The sequence below is a fragment of the Hyperolius riggenbachi genome, chromosome 6 (genome assembly GCF_040937935.1).
Source record: "Hyperolius riggenbachi isolate aHypRig1 chromosome 6, aHypRig1.pri, whole genome shotgun sequence".
Lineage (NCBI taxonomy): Eukaryota > Metazoa > Chordata > Amphibia > Anura > Hyperoliidae > Hyperolius > Hyperolius riggenbachi.
The window spans coordinates 91,699,511-91,719,758 of record NC_090651.1 but is presented as its reverse complement, the minus strand read 5'-3'; the positions used below and the strand labels follow the sequence as shown (position 1 = coordinate 91,719,758).

Sequence of the window (20,248 nt, the reverse complement as noted above, 5' to 3'; positions counted from 1 at the left end):
ACCGTGAACCGGTACAGTGACTGGTAGTATTAAATATCACACTGCATGCGCTCACGTAGGTAGGTGAGTGCACTGAACACAACAGGTAGGTATATGCAGTTATAGGTAGTACAAATGTGCACCTGTCTCACACACACGTACCGTGAACAGGTACAGTGATTGGTGGTATTAAATATCACACTGCGTGCGCTCACGTAGTGCCGATGGAGTGTTAAGTGGGGTGCCAGAATCAGCGCAGGAGGAGGAAGATATGTCACGCTTCCGTGCGGAAGCTGAGGAAGATGAGGTGCTCTGTGTTAAATAGTCAACTATGTCCAGACAATATTGGGGGTTGATAACACGTGCCTTCTTCTGAACACTGTACTTTGGTCCAGGGCCACACGAAATCACGACAGCACGACCTTGAACAGACCTGCCTCTGCCTGTTGTTTTGTCCATATTGTGGGGGTGGGGGGGTTGAAGTGAAAGATATGGATTACAACAAAGAGCAAATGTGTGCATCAACCAAGTTAAAACCTGATAAATCTGGCTTTGCAAAATTGGCCTCATTGGCTTATAACGAGACATTGCTCATGCAAATATGCATTTGCTTTCGCATGCCAAAATATGCAGGGTCTAAAACTAACACCACAAAGTGGTTGCCCTGCAGGGATTAGTTCATGCTACATTAACACTATCCAGGAGCACCACGTGGAGGCTCCCCAATGCCCCCATACAACCTGGGGGCCGCGGGGTCCCGGGCCCGCTCACCGCTCAGAAACCACACAGCGGCACCCTGGAGGGGGAGGCTGGGGGTGCAGGCAACCCCCCCAAGGGTGGCCAGCGCCGGGAAGAGCCGCCCTCACCCACCTCCCAAAATTAAAAACAGGCACTTACTTTAACGTCCATTGCGTTCTGCTGCATGTACAAGACCTGAGAGCGACACATAGGAAAGGAGTGAAGCATGTGCCCCCCCAAGCTTGAAGGGCTCAGGGGTAGCTCTCATGCAACACTCCAGGGGGGGGGGGGGGGGAGGACAGGTAAAAACAGGCTGCTCCAGGGCTCTCACCTCCTGGAACAAGCCATCCACCACCCACTTCCAAAGGATAGAAATGCAATACTGATTACAACAAAGAGGAAATGTGTGCATCAACCAAATTAAAACCTTATAAATCTGGCTTTGCAAATTTGGCCTAATTGGCTTATCACGAGACATTGCTCATGCAAATATGCATTTGCTTTCGCATGTCAAAATATGCAGGGTCTAAAATTAACACCGCAAAGCGAAGTGAAAGGTATGCACTGACTTGACTAATACAATGTGCAGTCACACAGATGCAGTGAAAGGTATACACTGATTGCTGGTATAATACAATGTGCAGTCACACAGGTGCAGTGAAAGGTATACACTGACTGCTGGTATAATACAACGTGCAGTCACAGATGCAGTGAATGGTATGCACTGACTGGTATATAAAACAGTTTGCAGTCACACAAATGCAGTGAAAGGTATGCAGTGACTGCTGGTATAACAATGTGCAGTCATACAGGTGCAGTGAAAAGGTATGCAGTGACTGCTGGTATAACAATGTGCAGTCACACAGGTGCAGTGAAAATGGATGCACTGACTGCTGGTATATAAAACAGTAACTGCTAGTATAACAATGGGCAGTCACACAGATGCAGTGAAAGGTACGCAGTGACTGCTGTTATAACAAAAGGCAGTCACACAGGTGCAGTGAAAAGGTTGCAGTGACTGCTGGTATAACAATGTGCAGTCACACAGGTGCAGTGAAAAGGTTGCAGTGACTGCTGGTATAACAATGTGCAGTCACACAGGTGCAGTGAAAATGGATGCAGTGACTGCTGGTATATAAAACAGCGTGTGGTCACACAGATGCAGTGAAATGTATGCAGTGACTGGTATATAGTGTCATCAGCAATCAGCATAGCAGTGGTATGTCAGGCCATGTTTTTGGATTAGTTTTCCAAGCGGTAACATGTAAATTGTGAAAAGCAGGGGAGAAAGGATTGAGCCCTGGGGCACCCCATACTTAAAGAGACTCTGCAGTCTCAAAAAAAACCACGTTTTTACTTAACTAACTTGATAAGCACTAATTCCCTACCTAAAACGCCAAATCCCCACGGCTGAAATCGATATTAAACCCCCAAATCCCAGTGCAAAAATCGTGGTTTTTGCTGCTGGGGGAGGCAGAGCTTTGGGCTGCAGCTCTGCCTCCATTCTCGTCAATCAGCGCTAATCGCCGCCTTTCCCCCGCCACTCTCAGTGAAAGAAGACTGAGAGGGTTGGAAGGAGGCGGCGATCAGCGCCGATTGACGGGAGTAGAGGCAGAGCTACTGGCTAAAGCTCTGCCTCTACAGGAAGCGCTGCACAAATCTCCCCCAAGAATTTCGGGGGGTTTATTAGTGATTTCAGCCGTGGGGATGCAGCGTTTTAGGTAGGGCATTAGTGCTTGCTTATCAAGTTAGTAAGTAAAAATGTGTTGTTTTTTTTAGACTTCAGAGTCTCTTTAACCACTTGCCGACCGCACACTCATACCGTGCGGCGGCAAAGTGGTAGCTGGAGGACCAGCGACGCAGATCTGCGTCGCCAGGTGCCTCCCTAATTAATCAGGAAAGGCCGCTCGCGCGAGCGGCCGTTTCCTGTTAGATCACAGAGCGGGTCTCCGTGAATAGCCTGCGAGCCGCTGATTGCGGCTCGCAGACTAAATGTAAACGTAGGAGACCTGCACATCATCCCCATAGGGGGGAAAAAAGGGGGGCGATCTGATCGCTCTGCGTGCCAGCTGATCTGTGCTGGGGGCTGCAGAGCTGACCCAGCACAGATCACAAAAAATAGCGCTGGTCCTTAAGGGGGGGTAAAGGCTGGGTCATCAAGTGGTTAAGTGGTACAGAAGTGGACAGGAAGGGCCCCATAGACAGTTTTTGGGTTCTGCCACTTTAATTTTGCCTTCCTTAAAAAAGGTATTTACAAACATTCGGCTTGAGGTGAGCAAGAAGTTGATCCAATACTGCATCACACCAGGACAGTGAGTGAATATACAAATCATTCCTTTATGTAATATACAAATGAGGGCTGCAGCACATTACCACAGTAATTACACTAAGCTGCTTCAAGTGAACAGGTGTCCAAATGCCATAAAAAAGCACACCTGTGTAAACATTATACATGTTAACATCTTGCTGTGATTTCCTTTTTAAATGTGCATGTGTGAGACATGGACCTGCCTGTTCTCAATGGAGAAAATAAACCCAGGAACTGGAAAATCTGCAGACCACAAATAATAATACAGGTAGCAGGTAAGTCCTTATTACCACTTGCTTTATAAATGTATTCAGCTTATGAAACTCACTGTTGAAATAATATGCTTTAAGGCCATGTTCACATTGGGTTCCGTTCGCGTGTCTGTCCGCGCTGGACAGTTTTTGAGGCGTATTGTTTTTCGATTCCCAGCACTTGGGTGGGCGATTCGTTTTTGTGCTTAGCGGTTTTATAAGCGTTTTTTCCAGAGCCATTTTGTAATTCACTCCCTGACGCAAGTCAGGAAGTGAACTCTTTGACCCGGAAAAAAATAAATACAATGTATTTATCCTTCAAAACGCGAGCGCAATCGCCTTAATGCGCGTTTTTGTACCATTTGCCGATTTTCCAATACTTTCCACTGAGGCGGAATCGCCCCGAAAACGATCCGCGGTCTGGGGGTGTTTTTAAAAGCCGCAGGCGGACAAAAAAAAAGCCGAAAGCGCCTGCAGTGTTATCAAGCCCTAAGGCCTCTTTCACAGTGGGATGTTGCGTTTGATGCAACGTTAAAGTCGCACAACGTGCCCCTAACTAGGGATGATTGGAACCAACTACCGTATTTTTCGGACTATAAGACGCTCCGGACTATAAGACGCACCTGTTTTTAGAGGACAAAATCCAGGGAAAAAATATATATACTATATATACTAAACCTGGTGCATCTGTAGTGCAAGGGCATCTTATGGCCCTTCCACCCTCACCTTATGTGTTCTCTGGTGTCTCCCTGTGTCATTCTTTCTCTGTCCCTGTGTCCTCTGGTGTCCCCATGTCCTCTTATGTCCCCGTGTTCTCTGGTGTCCCCCTGTGTCATTCTCTGTCCCCCTATGTCATTCTGTGTCCCCTTGTGTCATTCTCTGTCCCCCTGTGTCCCTCTATGTCCTTCTGTCATTCTCTGTCCCCGTGTCCTTTGGTGTCATTCTCTGTCCCCCTGTGTTCTCCGGTGTCATTCTCTGTCCCCCTGTGTTCTGCTGTGTCATTCTCTGTCCCCCTGTGTTCTGCTGTGTCATTCTCTGTCCCCCTGTGTCATTCTCTGTCCTCCTGTGTCATTCTCTGTCCCCCTGTGTCATTCTCTGTCCCCCTGTGTCCTCTGGTGTCCCTCTATGTCCTCCTGTGTCATTATCTGTCCCCCTGTGTCCTCTGGTGTCCCTCCTCCTCTGTCATTCTCTGTCCCCCTGTGTCCTCTGGTGTCCCTCTAGGTCCTCCTGTGTTATTCTCTGTCCACCTGTGTCCTCTGCTGCCCCCCCTGTGTCCTTATCTGTCCCCCTGTGTCCTCTGCTGTCCCCCCTGTGTCATTCTCTGTCCCCGTGTTCTCTGGTGTACTTCTATGTCATGCACTGCCCCCCCCCCCCCGGGTCCTTGTGTCCCCCTGTTTGCGGTGTCTGTGTTTGCCATTAACATTAGTGAATGAGGAGACCACCAGATATTAATATGGTGCAGTAATCAGAGAGAACAACAATGAAAAGCACGTGTGTAAGGAAAGATGGCAGATCGCTGCATTAGCTTACCGAAGAGGAAGGTATGGAAGGAATACAGCGCAAACGCCACCGCTATCTTGCGGCTTTCACTAGGTTAGATGATAGCAAAGCCATTGACCAATCAGGTGGGGGAGCGCTGCCTCAGTCAGCCTATCCCAGCGCATACGGCTACTGCCGGTTTGTTACTCCGCCCGCTAGTCCCGTGGGCGGAGTCATGCTCGTCATTGCGGCCAATCACTGCACTCCCAGCTACTGAGGGCGTGCAGTGATTGGCCGCAATGACGAGCATGATCCCGCCCTCGGGACTATCGGGCGGTGTAACAAACCGGCAGTAGCCGTATGCGCTGGGATTGGCTGACTCGGGCAGCGCTCCCCCACCTGATTGGTCAATGGCTTTGTTGTCATCTAACCTAGTGAAAGCCACATGGTAGCGGTGGCGTTTGCGCTGTATTTCTTCCATTCCTTCCTCTTCGGTAAGCTAATGCAGCGATCTGCCATCATTCCTTACACACGTGCTTTTAATTTATTCTGATTACTGCAGTATAATAATATCTGATGGTCTCCTCATTCAATAACGTTAATAGGACACGCAGACACCGCACACAGGGGGACACCAGACACGGGGACTAGAAAAAACATAGGCACTGCTACGTACATTTGGACTATAAGACGCACTGACTTTTTCCCTCCACTTTTGGGGGAGAAAAAGTGCGTCTTATAGTCCGAAAAATACGGTAATTCCGTTCCGCCGGAATTTGCGGATTCCGCCAGCACTAAATTCCGTCGCTATGACATTTCCGCTGAATTTTGCGAATTTCTATGGAATTCTGCATTCTGGCGGAAAAATTTAAGTAATCGCAAATGAGACCTTTTTTATGCTAAATGATAGCCTATTCCACCACCAATGCTACATGCTGAAGCCAGCCTAGCATGTACCATTATGATATACCCAAGAGAAAAATTAGCTTGCTTAGGAATTTGTAGGATGTCAAAAGCCAGCTCACATACATTGGCCAGGAATCCAACCCAGGTCAACTGCTTGGAAGGCAGCTCTCCTCACTGCTATACCAACGCTACATGCTGAAGCCAGCCTAGCATGTACCATTGTGATATACCTAAGAGAAAAATTAGCTTGCTTAGGGATTTCCTGGCCAATGTATGTGAGCTGGCTTTTGACATCCTACAAATTCCTAAGCAAGCTCATTTTTTTCTTGGGTATATCACAATGGTACATGCTTTGTATTGCTGTGCGTTAGTCTGCGTTATAATTTTTTTATAACGTGCGACTTTAACGTCCCACTGTGAAAGAGGCCTCAAGCTAGTTTCACTCAGTGGCTCTGCATTGTGTTGCATTATAGGTACACATATTGCTACGGAAAACAGTATTTGCGATGTAATCAGGGATGCCACCTCACCCCTTTAAATACACGGCACACATGAATTATACATGCCTTATGGCTAGTTAGATGCAGTTTAGGCACTGATTATGTGTGAGTAGCTCCAGAACCTGTATAACTTAAAGAGAACCCGAGGTGTGTTTAAAGAATGTTATCTGCATACAGAGGCTCTGCCTATACAGCCCAGCCTCTGTTGCTATCCCAAACCCCAATAAGGTCCCCCTGCACTCTGCAATCCCTCATAAATCACAGGCGTGCTGTGAGGCTGTGTTTACATCTGTAGTGTCAGTCTCAGCTGCTCCCCCGCCTCCTGCATAGCTCCGGTCCCTGCCCCCGTCCCTTCCCTCCAATCAGCAGGAAGGGAAGGGATGCAGGCGGGGACTGGAGTTCTGCAGGAGGCGGGGAGAGCAGCAGACTGACACTATAGAGATAAACACAGCCAGCTCTGACAAGCTGTTTGTCAGCAGCGTGGCTGTGATTTATGAGGGATTGCAGAGTGCAGGGGGACCTTAGTGGGTTTTGGGTTAGCAACAGAGGCTGGGCTGTATAGGCAGATCCAGCCTCTGTATGCAGATAATATTCTTCAAACCCACCTCGGGTTCTCTTTAAGGTGCGTACACACATGCGACTATAGTCGTTTGAAACGATTGTTCCCCGATCGTTTCAAACGACGATTGTTTAAAAAAAAGCAGCCAACGACCATTAAGTCTAACGACGGACGAGCTAGATTGCCGGATTTTTTACAACAACGATCGTTTGCAAAAGTAGTACATCGTTGGAAAACGGTCGTTCGTACTAGGCTTGACATGCGCATTTCGCTATTTCTCCATGGAACTTTTCATTTTTATGTGCAAGCGCAATTGTTGCTTTACGTGATGTAACGTTTGTTCTAACGATCAGATCGTTACACACCTTTAAAAACTAGATTTACTTAGGTCTTTCTTTCGTCATTTAAAAGTTCGTTCGTCGTTCACAACGAACGATTGTTGTCGCATGTGTGTACGTAGCTTTAGATGTGCCGGTATTTACCCACTTGAGGACCGCAGTGTTAACCCCCCCCCCCCCAAAGACCAGGCTATTTTTTTGCTAAATTGGCTACTGCAGCTTTAAGGCCTCGCAGCAGGGCCGCACAACTCAGCACACGGGTGATTTCCCCCCCTCCCCTCCTTTTTCTCCCCACCAACAGAGCTTTCTCTTGGTGGGGTCTGATCGCCCCCCAGATGTTTGTTTAATTTTTTTTATAAATATTTATGTTCTTTTTTTAAAAATACATTTTACTATTTTATTTTTTCCCAACTCCCTCTCTCCCCCCAGCCAGCGACGGCGATTGGCTGTCATAGGTTTCAGCCTATGAGAGCCGATCGCTCTCCTGTGTCCCAGGGGGACAGCCGTGTGAAACGGTTGTCCCCAGTACAGCGCTACCTTAGATCGCAGCGCTGTACTATGTTAAAAGACGTTATGCCATCTAACAGTCTCATAGCGGCGATCGCCGCTGGGAGACTGAAGGCGAAGCTCTGCCATCCAACCAGGGATGCGCGATCTCCTGCAAAAGAGGACCTTACGCCAATCAGCGTTGGGCGGTTCTGGGGCTGCCGCCACGGCCACACCCATCGGCATGAGGGGGTCAGCAAGTAGTTGAGGTGGCAACCCTGGATAAGTTCCTTTCTTTAGCTTATGCACAACTGTATACTGCGAACGCAAAAACTCCGTGCAGCATCCTAAATTTTGTATCACCGCTGGCCAGGTTTTTTCTGCATACGAATTCTGGATGCAGTGGAAACAGGCCCATTGAAATACATTGCTATGCAAATCTGTGTGCGACCGACCTGAAGTCCTTATCCTGCTGCACACCTGGACAAGTGTCGTGGCAGACAAAGGCCTACTCACACAACCTATAGGAAATGTTTGACCAGTGCCTGTAATACTATCTGAGGCAGCAACACCCACAAAAGGTAAACTCCCTTTTCTTGTGAGTGTTCAGGAGGATTCAGGCTAAGCGGCAGCTTTCAATTGTCAGTCAGTCTCTGCCATTGCTAATATAGATAACAACAAGAATCATAATTAGCATGCTAGCCACTTCCTGTTTGCTTTCATCAGGCTGTTCTGAAGATGTTTGCTTGGATTTCTAGGGTGTCTTTTGTAGGCTGAAACATGCTGGATGACTCTCAAGGGATGAGGAGGAAGTTCATGCTGCCAAAGCATTATGTAGTTGGAGGCGTGGTGATTCTGCTGCTGTTCATTATTCGCATTTCGTAAGTATGTTCTCTTTGACTTTTAGTGCAGTTACAGGGCTTGTTCACACTACAAGAGCTTTTTAAGCGCTAGTGATTTTGAAAAGCTCTTGCTTATGCAGTGCTATGGGGGATTTTTACAAAATCACATTGCTCCAATGTGAACACTCGCATGGGATGACAAGTAAGACCTTTTCAAATCACAAGTGCTTAGAAAAACTCTTGTAGTGTAAACAAGCTCTTAGGCCTGGAACCCACTATAAAACGCTATCGCTAATTGCAATCGCTAGCGTTTTGTATGAGCAGTTTGTAAGCGATTTCCTGAGTGATTTTAAAAAGTGTATCAAGTTGCCAGCGGTTGTGTAGCGATTAGCGGTTTAAAGTCTGATTGGTCCTTTCAATTAATTTTAATTTTGTTACAGTGTGCAGTAACTTCAAAACGCTAGCAAAATCGCTCCATACAGGTTTTGACCAGCGATTATATACTTTACATGGAAGCACAAACGCTAACAAAATGCTGCAGGTCCTGCGTTTGCGATTTTGCTAATCGCAATCGCTTATGTGGAATTTGCACCATCCATTTACATTGGCAGAACGTTTAGGGAAATCGCTAGCGATTTATCACGCTCCCTAAACGTTCAAAAAATCAGAGATCATATCAGAGATTTCTCAAGTTTTTGATTCTTATCTGTTGGTTTTAGTTTGTAACTCGTATAACATGCCAGCTCAGTTACAGACCAGCTTCTCCTACTAAAAGCTTCAGGGCTCATTCACACTATGGGCTTGATTCACTAAACCGTGATAACGCCTATTATGGCCGCGCTAGTGTTTTTTCACACAGTTTCACGTTTTGCGCGCAATTGTGAATTTGTGCTTGCAATTGCATGTGAAAATTTGCGATTGCGCATGAAAACGTGTGCAAAATTGCACGTGAAAACGCTATGAGTTGAGTTATCACGGTTGCAGTGAGTTATGAAGCACTGCACCGATACACATGGTAACACGAAAGTCCATAGACTTTTATTTTAACGTTCACAGTACAGCAGTGCGTTGCTGAGCATTGCGTTTCAAGCTGAGGGAATGATTAAATCGCACTGCGCTCGCACAGAGCACACCTAGGGTCCATTCACACTATGGGCTTGATTCTGTAAAGCGTGATAACTGCTATCACAGCAGTTATCACGCAACCGGCTGCGCGCAGTGCTTATCACGCAAACAGCGTTAGTTCACGTGATAAGCAAAGATTATTGCGCGTTCACGTTTCACATGAAAAGTGCACGTGTTAGCGCGATAACCTTTGCTTATCACGTGAACTAATTCTGTTCGTGTGATAAGCACTGTGCACAGCCGATCGCTTTACAGAGTCAAGCCCTATATGTGGTGGAGTTATGACGCACTGCATATAGCATGCGATAATGGTAGCCTGTAAGTCTGTGGACATTGATTTTGGCATTCACAGTATAGCAGTGCATTGCTGAGCAGTGCATAGCTCCCAGCTGTCCCTCTTTTAGAGGGACAGTCCCTCTTTGGGAGCCCTGTCCCTCTTTCCTCCTCATTTGTCCCTCTTTCAGGACTTTGTCCCTCTTTCTATGTAAATATATATATTTCTCTACTAAAAATGTGTTTGGCTCTATACTTTATTCTTATCCTTTAAATTGATGTATTACTAATTTTAAAATGTTAATATGAAGGAAAATGAACCAGTATAGAAAGGACCAGTGTGGTTTGAATTCTAAAACAACATATTTTTCTTATGAAATCTTGATGGTATGCGTGACTAGGGGTGTGATGAGGCGTGTGGCAGGGGCGTGGCTTAAGTATCCCTCTTTCTCCTCTCAAAAAGTTGGGAGGTATGCAGTGCATTTCAATGGCCATGATTCACAAAGCCTTTTCACCTGTTTTCACCTTATCTATATTACATTTTTCAGCTCGCAAAGTGGAGATTTGCATAGCAATGTATATAATAAAAGTAAGGTCAAGGCAAGAGACAAGACAAGACAAATAACATTTATATCACGCTTTTCTCCTGGCGGACTCAAAGCGCCAGAGCAGTGGCCACTAGGGCGCGCTCTATAGGCAGTAGCAGTGTTAGGGAGACTTGCCAAAGGTCTCCTACTGAATAGGTGCTGGCTTACTGAACAGGCAGAGCCGAGATTTGAACCCTGGTCTCCTGTGTCAGAGGCAGAGCCCTTAACCATTACACCATCCAGCCAAGGTAAGAACACTAATATTGAGATGAAGTTAACCAGGAACACCTTGCTTTGAGTGATTATTTTTCTTGTAAATGTGCTGCTGAAAGGTTATTTTTGATCAATTAGGTGATAAGTCATTTATGAGAAGTTTTGTGAATAGAGCCCAATGTGTTGGGAGTGATCAAAATGCAATGCAGCACATAGATAGATAGATGTATGCTATATATATATATATATATATATATATATATATATATATATATATATATATATATATATATATATATATATATAGATAGATATATGCTGTATGTATGTGTGTGTGTGTGTGTGTGTGTGTGTGTGTGTGTGTGTGTGTGTGTGTGTGTGTGTGTGTGTGTATATATATATATATATATATGTATATATATGTATATATATATATATATATATATATATATATATATATATATATATATATATATATATATATATATATATATGTGTATGTGTGTATATATATATATATATATATATATATATATATATATATATATATATATATGTACACACACACACACACACACACACACACACACACATATACATATATATACATATATATATATATACTGCATATATATATACTGCATATATATCATGAATCAGCTGGTTTCCTCACCCTCTATGTCACGTCACAGTGGTTTGACACGCGTGTGTTGAAATGCACAAATACACCCTGACAAATGCATGCGTTTTTACAGTTAGATACATACCTGTGTAGAGGTACATACCTTGGCACGCCAGCTGTGACAAAACTAGAAAATCCCATCATGCCTCTGCCTCCCGAGTTATGCTTAGAACTGTAAGAGTAATGCAATGCCTTATGGGACTAGTAGTTCCACCACAGCTGGAGTGCCAAGGTTAGCCATCACTGCCATTGAGCCTCCTTGGTCCTCGGTCCATCCTGTCATTCCAGTACTGTTCCCGATTAAAGTTATGTGACCGGTTGTGTATTTAGTACTCCTTGGGAAGTCGTCTGAAGTACCCACGTCTCAGTGCTTCCGAAGACAGGTGCATCCATACTGCGCATACACGAGCTCAGACTCCCGCATGCTTCAGAAGTAGGCTTTTGAGAAGTGCCCAAGAGGTATTTGACCTTATTAAAGGACATACGAGGTGACACCTGAAATCAGTCTTTACTTGGGGATTTTTCCAGCCCCTGGAAGTCTTGTGTGTCCCTCACGGCAGCTTCCTGGTGTCCCGCTGGTCGCCTGTAAGCTTTACTGACCTGTGTGTGGGTCAGCGCTTCTGTGCATTCGCTTGTGGCCACCTGCACATCATGGTGTCACTGGGTGTGTACTGTGCCTGCGCAAACTATATGTAAGACTTAGTCGTGAGACCCGAATCACAAGTTACCTCACAATAAAAAGCACTGAGGACATTCATGTGTGAAACCGGTAGGGTCGGAGTTCGCACAGCACCATACTGTTATCCTACTTGGGATCTTTTCAACAAAGCATTTTTATTGTGGGGTACCAGGTGATTTGGGCCCCCAACTGTAAAGGTGGCCACTAACAATACAATTTGCCATACGATTGTTCAGACGATTCTTTGGATGAATCTTTTGAGACCACTAATGGACAAAAATCTCCTAACCAATGCAATCAGATTAATGAAATCAATCCATTCCAGATCAATTTCATTAATCTGATCGGATTGGTTAGGAGATTTTTGTCCATTATTGGTCCCAAAATGATCATTTCCGATCGTTCATATGAAGGATCATTTAGCAAATTGTATTTAGTGGCAACTTTTTAACTTGTTGTTTAGCCTACTTGGTAAGGCCTAATATTAAAATTAGAAGTTTGCACTTAGATACCTCCCTATTTTTTTTGTTTCATTCATTACTCTCACATGTTCCCCTCCCCCCCCTCCCACACAAACGCTATATTGTAGATGGGAGAGCTACGCCAATATTGTTGTTACCATTATTTATGGTTGTTTAGGATCGGAGGATTGGGAGTGTATTGTGGAACACAAGATTGAGACAGAGCTTTGGGAGTGTATTGCAGAACACATCAGGAGCAAGTCAACATGCTTTGTTTAACAACCTTATAATCTGGGTTGTTAACAGCTGCTATGCCTTTCTGTTTTACCTTCTCACCTACAGTTAACGAATTGCCAGTGCTGAAATCTTCCATACATGTTTATCTGGACATTGGGACTTCAAAATGTCTACCACATGCCAAATGACTGGTTTGTTTTCCACATTCCACATCCTAGCACTACTGAACCTCAACATTTTTAAAAGGAGTTGACTTAATACAATAACGGCTACTGAGAATGGTTTAGTAGGCAAGTCTTTTATGATGAGATGACAGCTGAGCCTAGTCATTCCCTGTGTGGCGCTGGCTGCATGTAGCTCTTTTGTATTACCTTCTACTGCAGTGTCAGATCCTGAGGATGAATGATGTGTACATTCATATTGGGAATGTTCACACCCAGTGACCCGAGTGAAAGTGTGTCATGTGAAAGATATGCCAGATGAAGGAGTCACAGGAACCTTTATGTGAACATCTTAGGTGTATTATGGTTACCATAAGTGATCCAATCCTTTCTTTTTTCTCTAATCTTACCACATCTATGAGGCCTCTTGCACACCACATATTTCTGTTTTTTTTAACCACTTAAAGGGAACCAGAGATGAATGTTTCACACAAAATAAACACATCAGTCGATAGCTTGTAAAGAATAAATGCTCTACCTGATAATTTTGACGCTCTGGTGTGCCTTTGAGTGTTTTATCCATTATTGCTCCAGGAAATATCCAATATGGCCGCCGGCTCATACCCATTCTGCTTTCAGGTTATGAGCTGTTCTGGATGTGCTGTCTAGTCTCTATGAGACTACAGGCAAGCAGGGCTGCTGCTGCAGCCTTTTATCTGATGCTTTCATTATTCTGGTATGCTGCACAGCTGCCTGTAGGAAGTGTCTCTCATAGGAATGAAACTGCCTAGATAATAATGATGACTGCACAGTGCACACAGATCACACAGCAGTCTCACTTGTCTATTGTTTCAGAGCTTTTCTCAGCAGGAGCTGCTCCTCCCATGTCATCAGAGCTCTGAGTATGCAAAGCAGGAAAACTGAGCCAGGAGGGGGCAGCCTTGGGCTTGAAAATACTTCAAAGAAAACTGCCTCAGCTATAATGATTCCAGGTCAAACCTAGACTGAATGCTCAGTCGGGATTCTTATCAGAGCTGGCAACAGGCAGATTTAGCAGAGAAGAATGAAACAGAAAGCAGGGTGTAATGATCGCTGCTGCAGCAGCTATTACTGGAAGTAGTAGTGCTGCAGCTCAGGCAGTTCTGATCTATTTCCATGCAAGCTGCATAGATTTGTCTGTCTTTCCCTGCTGTCAGCTTGTGACTGATTATCATTCACCTGTGTGGGAATCTGCATGTCTGCTCCCATTGGATGACCTCAGTATAAAGATCTGCTTCCTGCAGGGTTTCCTTGGGTTTTCATAGCTTCAGCTTAAGCCTGCCTTGCTGTCGCTTTAGCCCCCGATCGTGTTTCTTGTTAAAGATACTTTGCTGGTCTTTGCATCATATATTGGTTCATTGCCAATATATATGCATACCAGCACGTTTATTATTTTCCTTGTATTTGTGATACGTTAATACATCAGTGTCGCTGATGTATACGTACACGAACTGTTTATATCCTGTGTGCAGTTAGTCAGCTTTCCAGCACGTTTTGGTAGGTTGCGCGTACCGTGACCACCCGTGCTGAGGTAGTTACCCTGCTCCTGGTTCTGTTTGTGGATTGCGTTCATCTCTGCGAAGAGATAGCGAATCCTTCTGAATCCTGTCCTGTTACCGTTTGTGGATTGCGTTCATCTCTGCGAAGAGATAACGAATCCTTCTGAATCCTGTTCTGTTACTGTTGGTGGATTGCGTTCATCTCTGCGAAGAGATAACGAATCCTTCTGAATCCTGTTCTGTTACCGTTTGTGGATTGCGTTCATCTCTGCGAAGAGATAGCGAATCCTTCTGAATCCTGTCCCCTGTATTACTCCAGTCTTAGTCAGCGTTCCTGCTTATGTCATATATCGGTTCATTGCCGATATATACATATGTTAGTCAGAAGTTACAAATAGTTTCATTGATAGCTGTAATTGTAATATGCTAGGAAAACATACTTATTGTATATTTATCTGTGTTACGTTCATCTATCTTAATCCTGCTATTTTCTGACTATCCTGTCCTGTCTTTGTGAGGCACGCCATCGCCGCATCGCATTGGCTGCCTCATTCCAGTCTGTCTGGGTTTGGACGCTTGCTGTCGCTAAGTAGCCGCTAGCTAGCAAGCGTTCATTCTGTCTACCTGTCCTGATCTCCTCAGTTCTGGTTTATGCGCTCAGCGCTACTTTGCGCTGAGACGTTATAACGAAAGCATTGTTTGTGGCTGTCAGATCTGCACCGGCTCTGTGCGCCACAATCTCCTATTGGAGTCAGTCCTCCCCTCCACTATACTAGGGATAGCCTGTTTCCTGGTGCTAGTGTGTGTACCTCCTCCACGCCAGCTCATGCGTTGCATGCTGACTGTGGAGAATACACCACCAAGCCTCACATTATGAAAACCCCATTACCAATCCCCATTGTGGGGGGGATTCCCAGAAAGTATGACACTGTTAATTATGGTTCCTGTTCCTTTAAGAAATTTGAAGAACTTAGCTCTGAAACAGAAAATGAGTTTTTCTCTGAATGTGCCAGGTTCCTGACCAATCCTGATCTCCAAGCGACTCCTGTTTCAACCTGGGCACTCCAACTAAGTTATATTTTGTTTAAAGGGGAATTATTCCAGTGGGCATTTGATGTTCTCAATCATTCCGATTTGAAAGATAGACCGCTGGAATTTCTAGCGTTTGTGATCCATAACTGGTTGCGCATAGATCCATTGCCTTTTCCTCTTAATGAACTCCTGGCAGCAGGCCAATCAGCTGCTCCTTCAATTGCTTGCAAGAATGAGCAGCAAGCAGAAAGTGTTACTGATAATTTTCCTGCAGCTTTGAATAAATCACCAAAAACCGCAAGGTCAAAGGCAAAACGCAAACGTTCTAAGAAACGTGTCCAATCTGCAGAATCGTTATCCTTAGCGACTGAGACCTATAATGAGATTCTGCCATTAACAGATAATGAAATGCAATTGTCTTTCAGGGGAGTTAAATGGACTTATGAAACTACTAATGAACTTTCCTCCCTGGCTAGGGAAAATAAAGATTTTTGTTTAAAAGAATTATCTGAGTATGATTATGATGAGATATTACAGAGTATTGAACAAATCAACTTATTTGTGAACCAAGGGAAGTTTGCATACACTACAGTTCAACACTTGCTACAGGTATTGGAAATTCTTAAGAATAAGGAATCTGCCAATCACCTGCTAATTAACCCTATACATGTGCCTGCCACAATCATATCTGCAGACTGTGATCAGCCTAAATGTTTCTCTGTTAAGTATGCATGGGATCCTCCATTCGAGAGGGGAGAGATGGAAGCCCTGGTCTGTGAATGGAAGAATGATTCAAGTTCATTTTGTCAATTTTACAGTGCAAAAAGTGAAATGGTATTGAACGCATGCATTAAGTCAGCCTATAACCTAATAGAGGCTGGTGTGTGTAGGTATGACTGTGTGGCTCCCTTGATTGATGTGTGGGAACTGATTTTGGATGATTTTTATGTGACTCCGAATTCGCAAATTTGGCGTTCTGACCCGCCTGCTTCAGCACCTTTGGCTGATTCAGCAGGTGATTCGGAGCTCTTTTTGTGTGAAATTGAAGTTCCTGCAATTCCACCCTGTACCATGGGTAACTCAGTGTTACTTCCCAGTAAAACAGAAGCCACTGATACATTCTTAACCTTGCCCTGCGCAAATTTCTCAGCAGAGAATCCAGAGGTCCTGCTGACTTCCGAGTCCAGCCTAGCCAGTACTCATGACTCTTTGTTTAGTGAAACAGACACCAGAAAAATCTTGCCTGTCTCTGCAAACACTTCTGCAGAAATTACCTGTGTTAATAAAGTTCAACTCCTGTCTGATCCAGCAGATGCCAATAGATGCACTACATCAGTTTCCGAGTCCCAGCAATCCTGTCTAGTAAACTCAGAACCCCAGCATCTGAATTTTCCAATTTTACAAATGAATGGTGATTCAGATGCGCAAACATTGTGTCTTGATCTTCCTGTTTCTACACCTCGCTCTAGTTTCGTGAATAGCTCAGAGCATCTGCTATGTGAACCTGAAATCGCAGAATTATTACCTTGTTCAGAAAATTTTCCAATAAATTTGCCCTGTACCATGAATTGTGCAGTAGATCTCTCCAATGAAACTCAGGTCACAGAATCATTATGCTGTCCAGCAGGTGCTTCCATGGTTTTGCCCTGCAATATGGACTGTTCAGTGATCCTGTCCAGTGAAGCTGTGGTCGCAGAGTCTTATGCTTCACCCAGTACTTTGGATACTTTAAACCCTCTAGCAGAGGAGGCTGAAGCACTGCTTACCTCAGTTGGTGTTGCAGTAATATTCACTTGTCTAGCAGCTGTTTTGGAATTACAGTCTGCTCTAATAAAACTTGATGAATTTCTGCCCAGCAAAGCAGAAGCCATTGAAATATTGTCCTCGTCAGCAAGTGTGTCAGATACCTTGCCCTGTACACAGTCTGATTTAACCAATGTTGAGTCCCTCTCCAGTGTTGTAACAGCCGAGGAACTCCAGCCCTGTCCTCTGAATGTTTCAGAAGTCTTGCCCTGTAACATGGATAATTCTGATTCTCTGGTCAAAATAATAGAAATCTCAGAATTTCAGTCCGGTCTGATGAGTGTTCCTGAAACCCAGCCCTGTATCCTGAAAGATTCTGGTTCTCTGGCCGCTGTGGCAGAGGTTCCAGAGTCCCCTTCCTGTCCAGGGAATTCCTCAGTTTTGCCTAGTCCAGTGGGGGCTGCTGCAATACTGACTTGTTCTGCAGCGCCTCATGAGCTCCAATCCAGTGTATTAAATGAGTCTCTGTCCAGTCCAGAGGTAGTTGTGGAGTCCCTATCTGGTTCAGTGCATACATCAGAAGATTTGTCCTGTCTTGTTAGTGCCCCTGAATCTGATTTGTTACTGACTTTGCTGGAATCAGCGACATCTAAGTCTGATCCAGCATTCTCGTGTAAAAGTCCAGTAGTTGCGAAGTTTAGTCATGATGATTTTTTTTTGGCCAGTCCTGGTTTTGGTCCTGTCTTGGCTGACCCTGAGGCTCACAGTTCCTTGACATGCCCAGAGGTTTCTCTTGTGCCGGTGTGCCCAGATGTTCTTTGTGTGCCAGAATGCCCAAGTGTGTCTAAGGTGTTAGCGTGCTCTGATGCTTCCTTAGTGGGAGCACGTTCTGATGTTGCCAGTCTGCCTGCATGCCCAGAGATGGTTCTGGTCCCTGAAAGCCCTGATATTGATGTTTGTCCTTGTGGCCCTGACTCGGGAATTGCCCTAGGTTCCATAGGGGTTCTTGATAGTTCTCCATGTGAGCCTAAGGGGCATTCTGACCTATGGGGATCTCTTTGGAGCTTCAAGGTGTTCTGGGAGGTCTCTGAGACAACTTGTCCTGGTGCCTTGGACTGGTTCAACAGTGGGTTTTGTCTTGGTAAAGACAGTACCGGTGGGCATTGCAAAGGCTTTGGCGTTTCTGAACGGTTCCTGGAAGGCGGTGGGTATCGCTCAGGGAATTTCGGAGGGCTTTCTTCTGGAAATCATGGTTCTGATGGGTGTCACACTGGGGCTTGTAGTACTGATGGGCATGGTTCTGTAGGTTCTGGTTCTGATGGGTCCAGTCTTGTGGGGACTGATTCTGGAATTTGGTCTTGCCGGGCTGTCCCGGTCATCATGAATTATCAGTCAGACTGTTTTGTTGGGAATTTCGGTTTTGAAAAGCGTCTGGAATCCGCTTTTGAAGGCGGGGGTACTGTAATGATCGCTGCTGCAGCAGCTATTACTGGAAGTAGTAGTGCTGCAGCTCAGGCAGTTCTGATCTATTTCCATGCAAGCTGCATAGATTTGTCTGTCTTTCCCTGCTGTCAGCTTGTGACTGATTATCATTCACCTGTGTGGGAATCTGCATGTCTGCTCCCATTGGATGACCTCAGTATAAAGATCTGCTTCCTGCAGGGTTTCCTTGGGTTTTCATAGCTTCAGCTTAAGCCTGCCTTGCTGTCGCTTTAGCCCCCGATCGTGTTTCTTGTTAAAGATACTTTGCTGGTCTTTGCATCATATATTGGTTCATTGCCAATATATATGCATACCAGCACGTTTATTATTTTCCTTGTATTTGTGATACGTTAATACATCAGTGTCGCTGATGTATACGTACACGAACTGTTTATATCCTGCGTGCAGTTAGTCAGCTTTCCAGCACGTTTTGGTAGGTTGCGCGTACCGTGACCACCCGTGCTGAGGTAGTTACCCTGCTCCTGGTTCTGTTTGTGGATTGCGTTCATCTCTGCGAAGAGATAGCGAATCCTTCTGAATCCTGTCCTGTTACCGTTTGTGGATTGCGTTCATCTCTGCGAAGAGATAACGAATCCTTCTGAATCCTGTTCTGTTACTGTTGGTGGATTGCGTTCATCTCTGCGAAGAGATAACGAATCCTTCTGAATCCTGTTCTGTTACCGTTTGTGGATTGCGTTCATCTCTGCGAAGAGATAGCGAATCCTTCTGAATCCTGTCCCCTGTATTACTCCAGTCTTAGTCAGCGTTCCTGCTTATGTCATATATCGGTTCATTGCCGATATATACATATGTTAGTCAGAAGTTACAAATAGTTTCATTGATAGCTGTAATTGTAATATGCTAGGAAAACATACTTATTGTATATTTATCTGTGTTACGTTCATCTATCTTAATCCTGCTATTTTCTGACTATCCTGTCCTGTCTTTGTGAGGCACGCCATCGCCGCATCGCATTGGCTGCCTCATTCCAGTCTGTCTGGTTTTGGACGCTTGCTGTCGCTAAGTAGCCGCTAGCTAGCAAGCGTTCATTCTGTCTACCTGTCCTGATCTCCTCAGTTCTGGTTTGTGCGCTCAGCGCTACTTTGCGCTGAGACGTTATAACGAAAGCATTGTTTGTGGCTGTCAGATCTGCACCGGCTCTGTGCGCCACAATCTCCTTTTGGAGTCAGTCCTCCCCTCCACTATACTAGGGATAGCCTGTTTCCTGGTGCTAGTGTGTGTACCTCCTCCACGCCAGCTCATGCGTTGCATGCTGACTGTGGAGAATACACCACCGAGCCTTACACAGGGTAGGTGTTTACTGTCATGTTCCCACTGATAAATGTAATAAAATACATGAGGGTGCTTTGTCTCAGGTTCTCTTTAAGCCCGCAGGGTTGTTTGTTTTTTGCATCTGAGCAACTTTAACCTCCCATTCATTTGTCAATAACTTTATCACTACTCATCACAATGAATTGATTTATATCTTGTTTTTTCCACCACCAATTAGGCTTTCTTTAGGTGATCTATTTTGCTCAGAATTAATTTATTCTAAATCCATTTTAACAGGAATATTAAGAAAGAAATGGAAAAAAAATCATTATTTCTCAGTTTTTGGCCATTATAGTTTGAAATTAATACATGCTACC

At 44.9% G+C, this 20,248-nt stretch overlaps 1 protein-coding gene across 1 annotated transcript in view; it reads left to right on the top strand.

The window, feature by feature from the left end:
* Positions 1 to 3,213: 3,213 nt before the first annotated feature.
* LOC137522484 (histo-blood group ABO system transferase 2-like) overlaps positions 3,214 to 20,248 on the top strand; it is a 69,845-nt gene continuing 52,810 nt past the window's right edge. The window contains exons 1-2 of the mRNA XM_068242549.1: positions 3,214 to 3,300; positions 8,303 to 8,425. Coding sequence (XP_068098650.1) covers positions 8,325 to 8,425 — 101 coding nt within the window. The 5' untranslated portion in view covers positions 3,214 to 3,300; positions 8,303 to 8,324. The remainder of the gene's footprint in view (positions 3,301 to 8,302; positions 8,426 to 20,248) is intronic.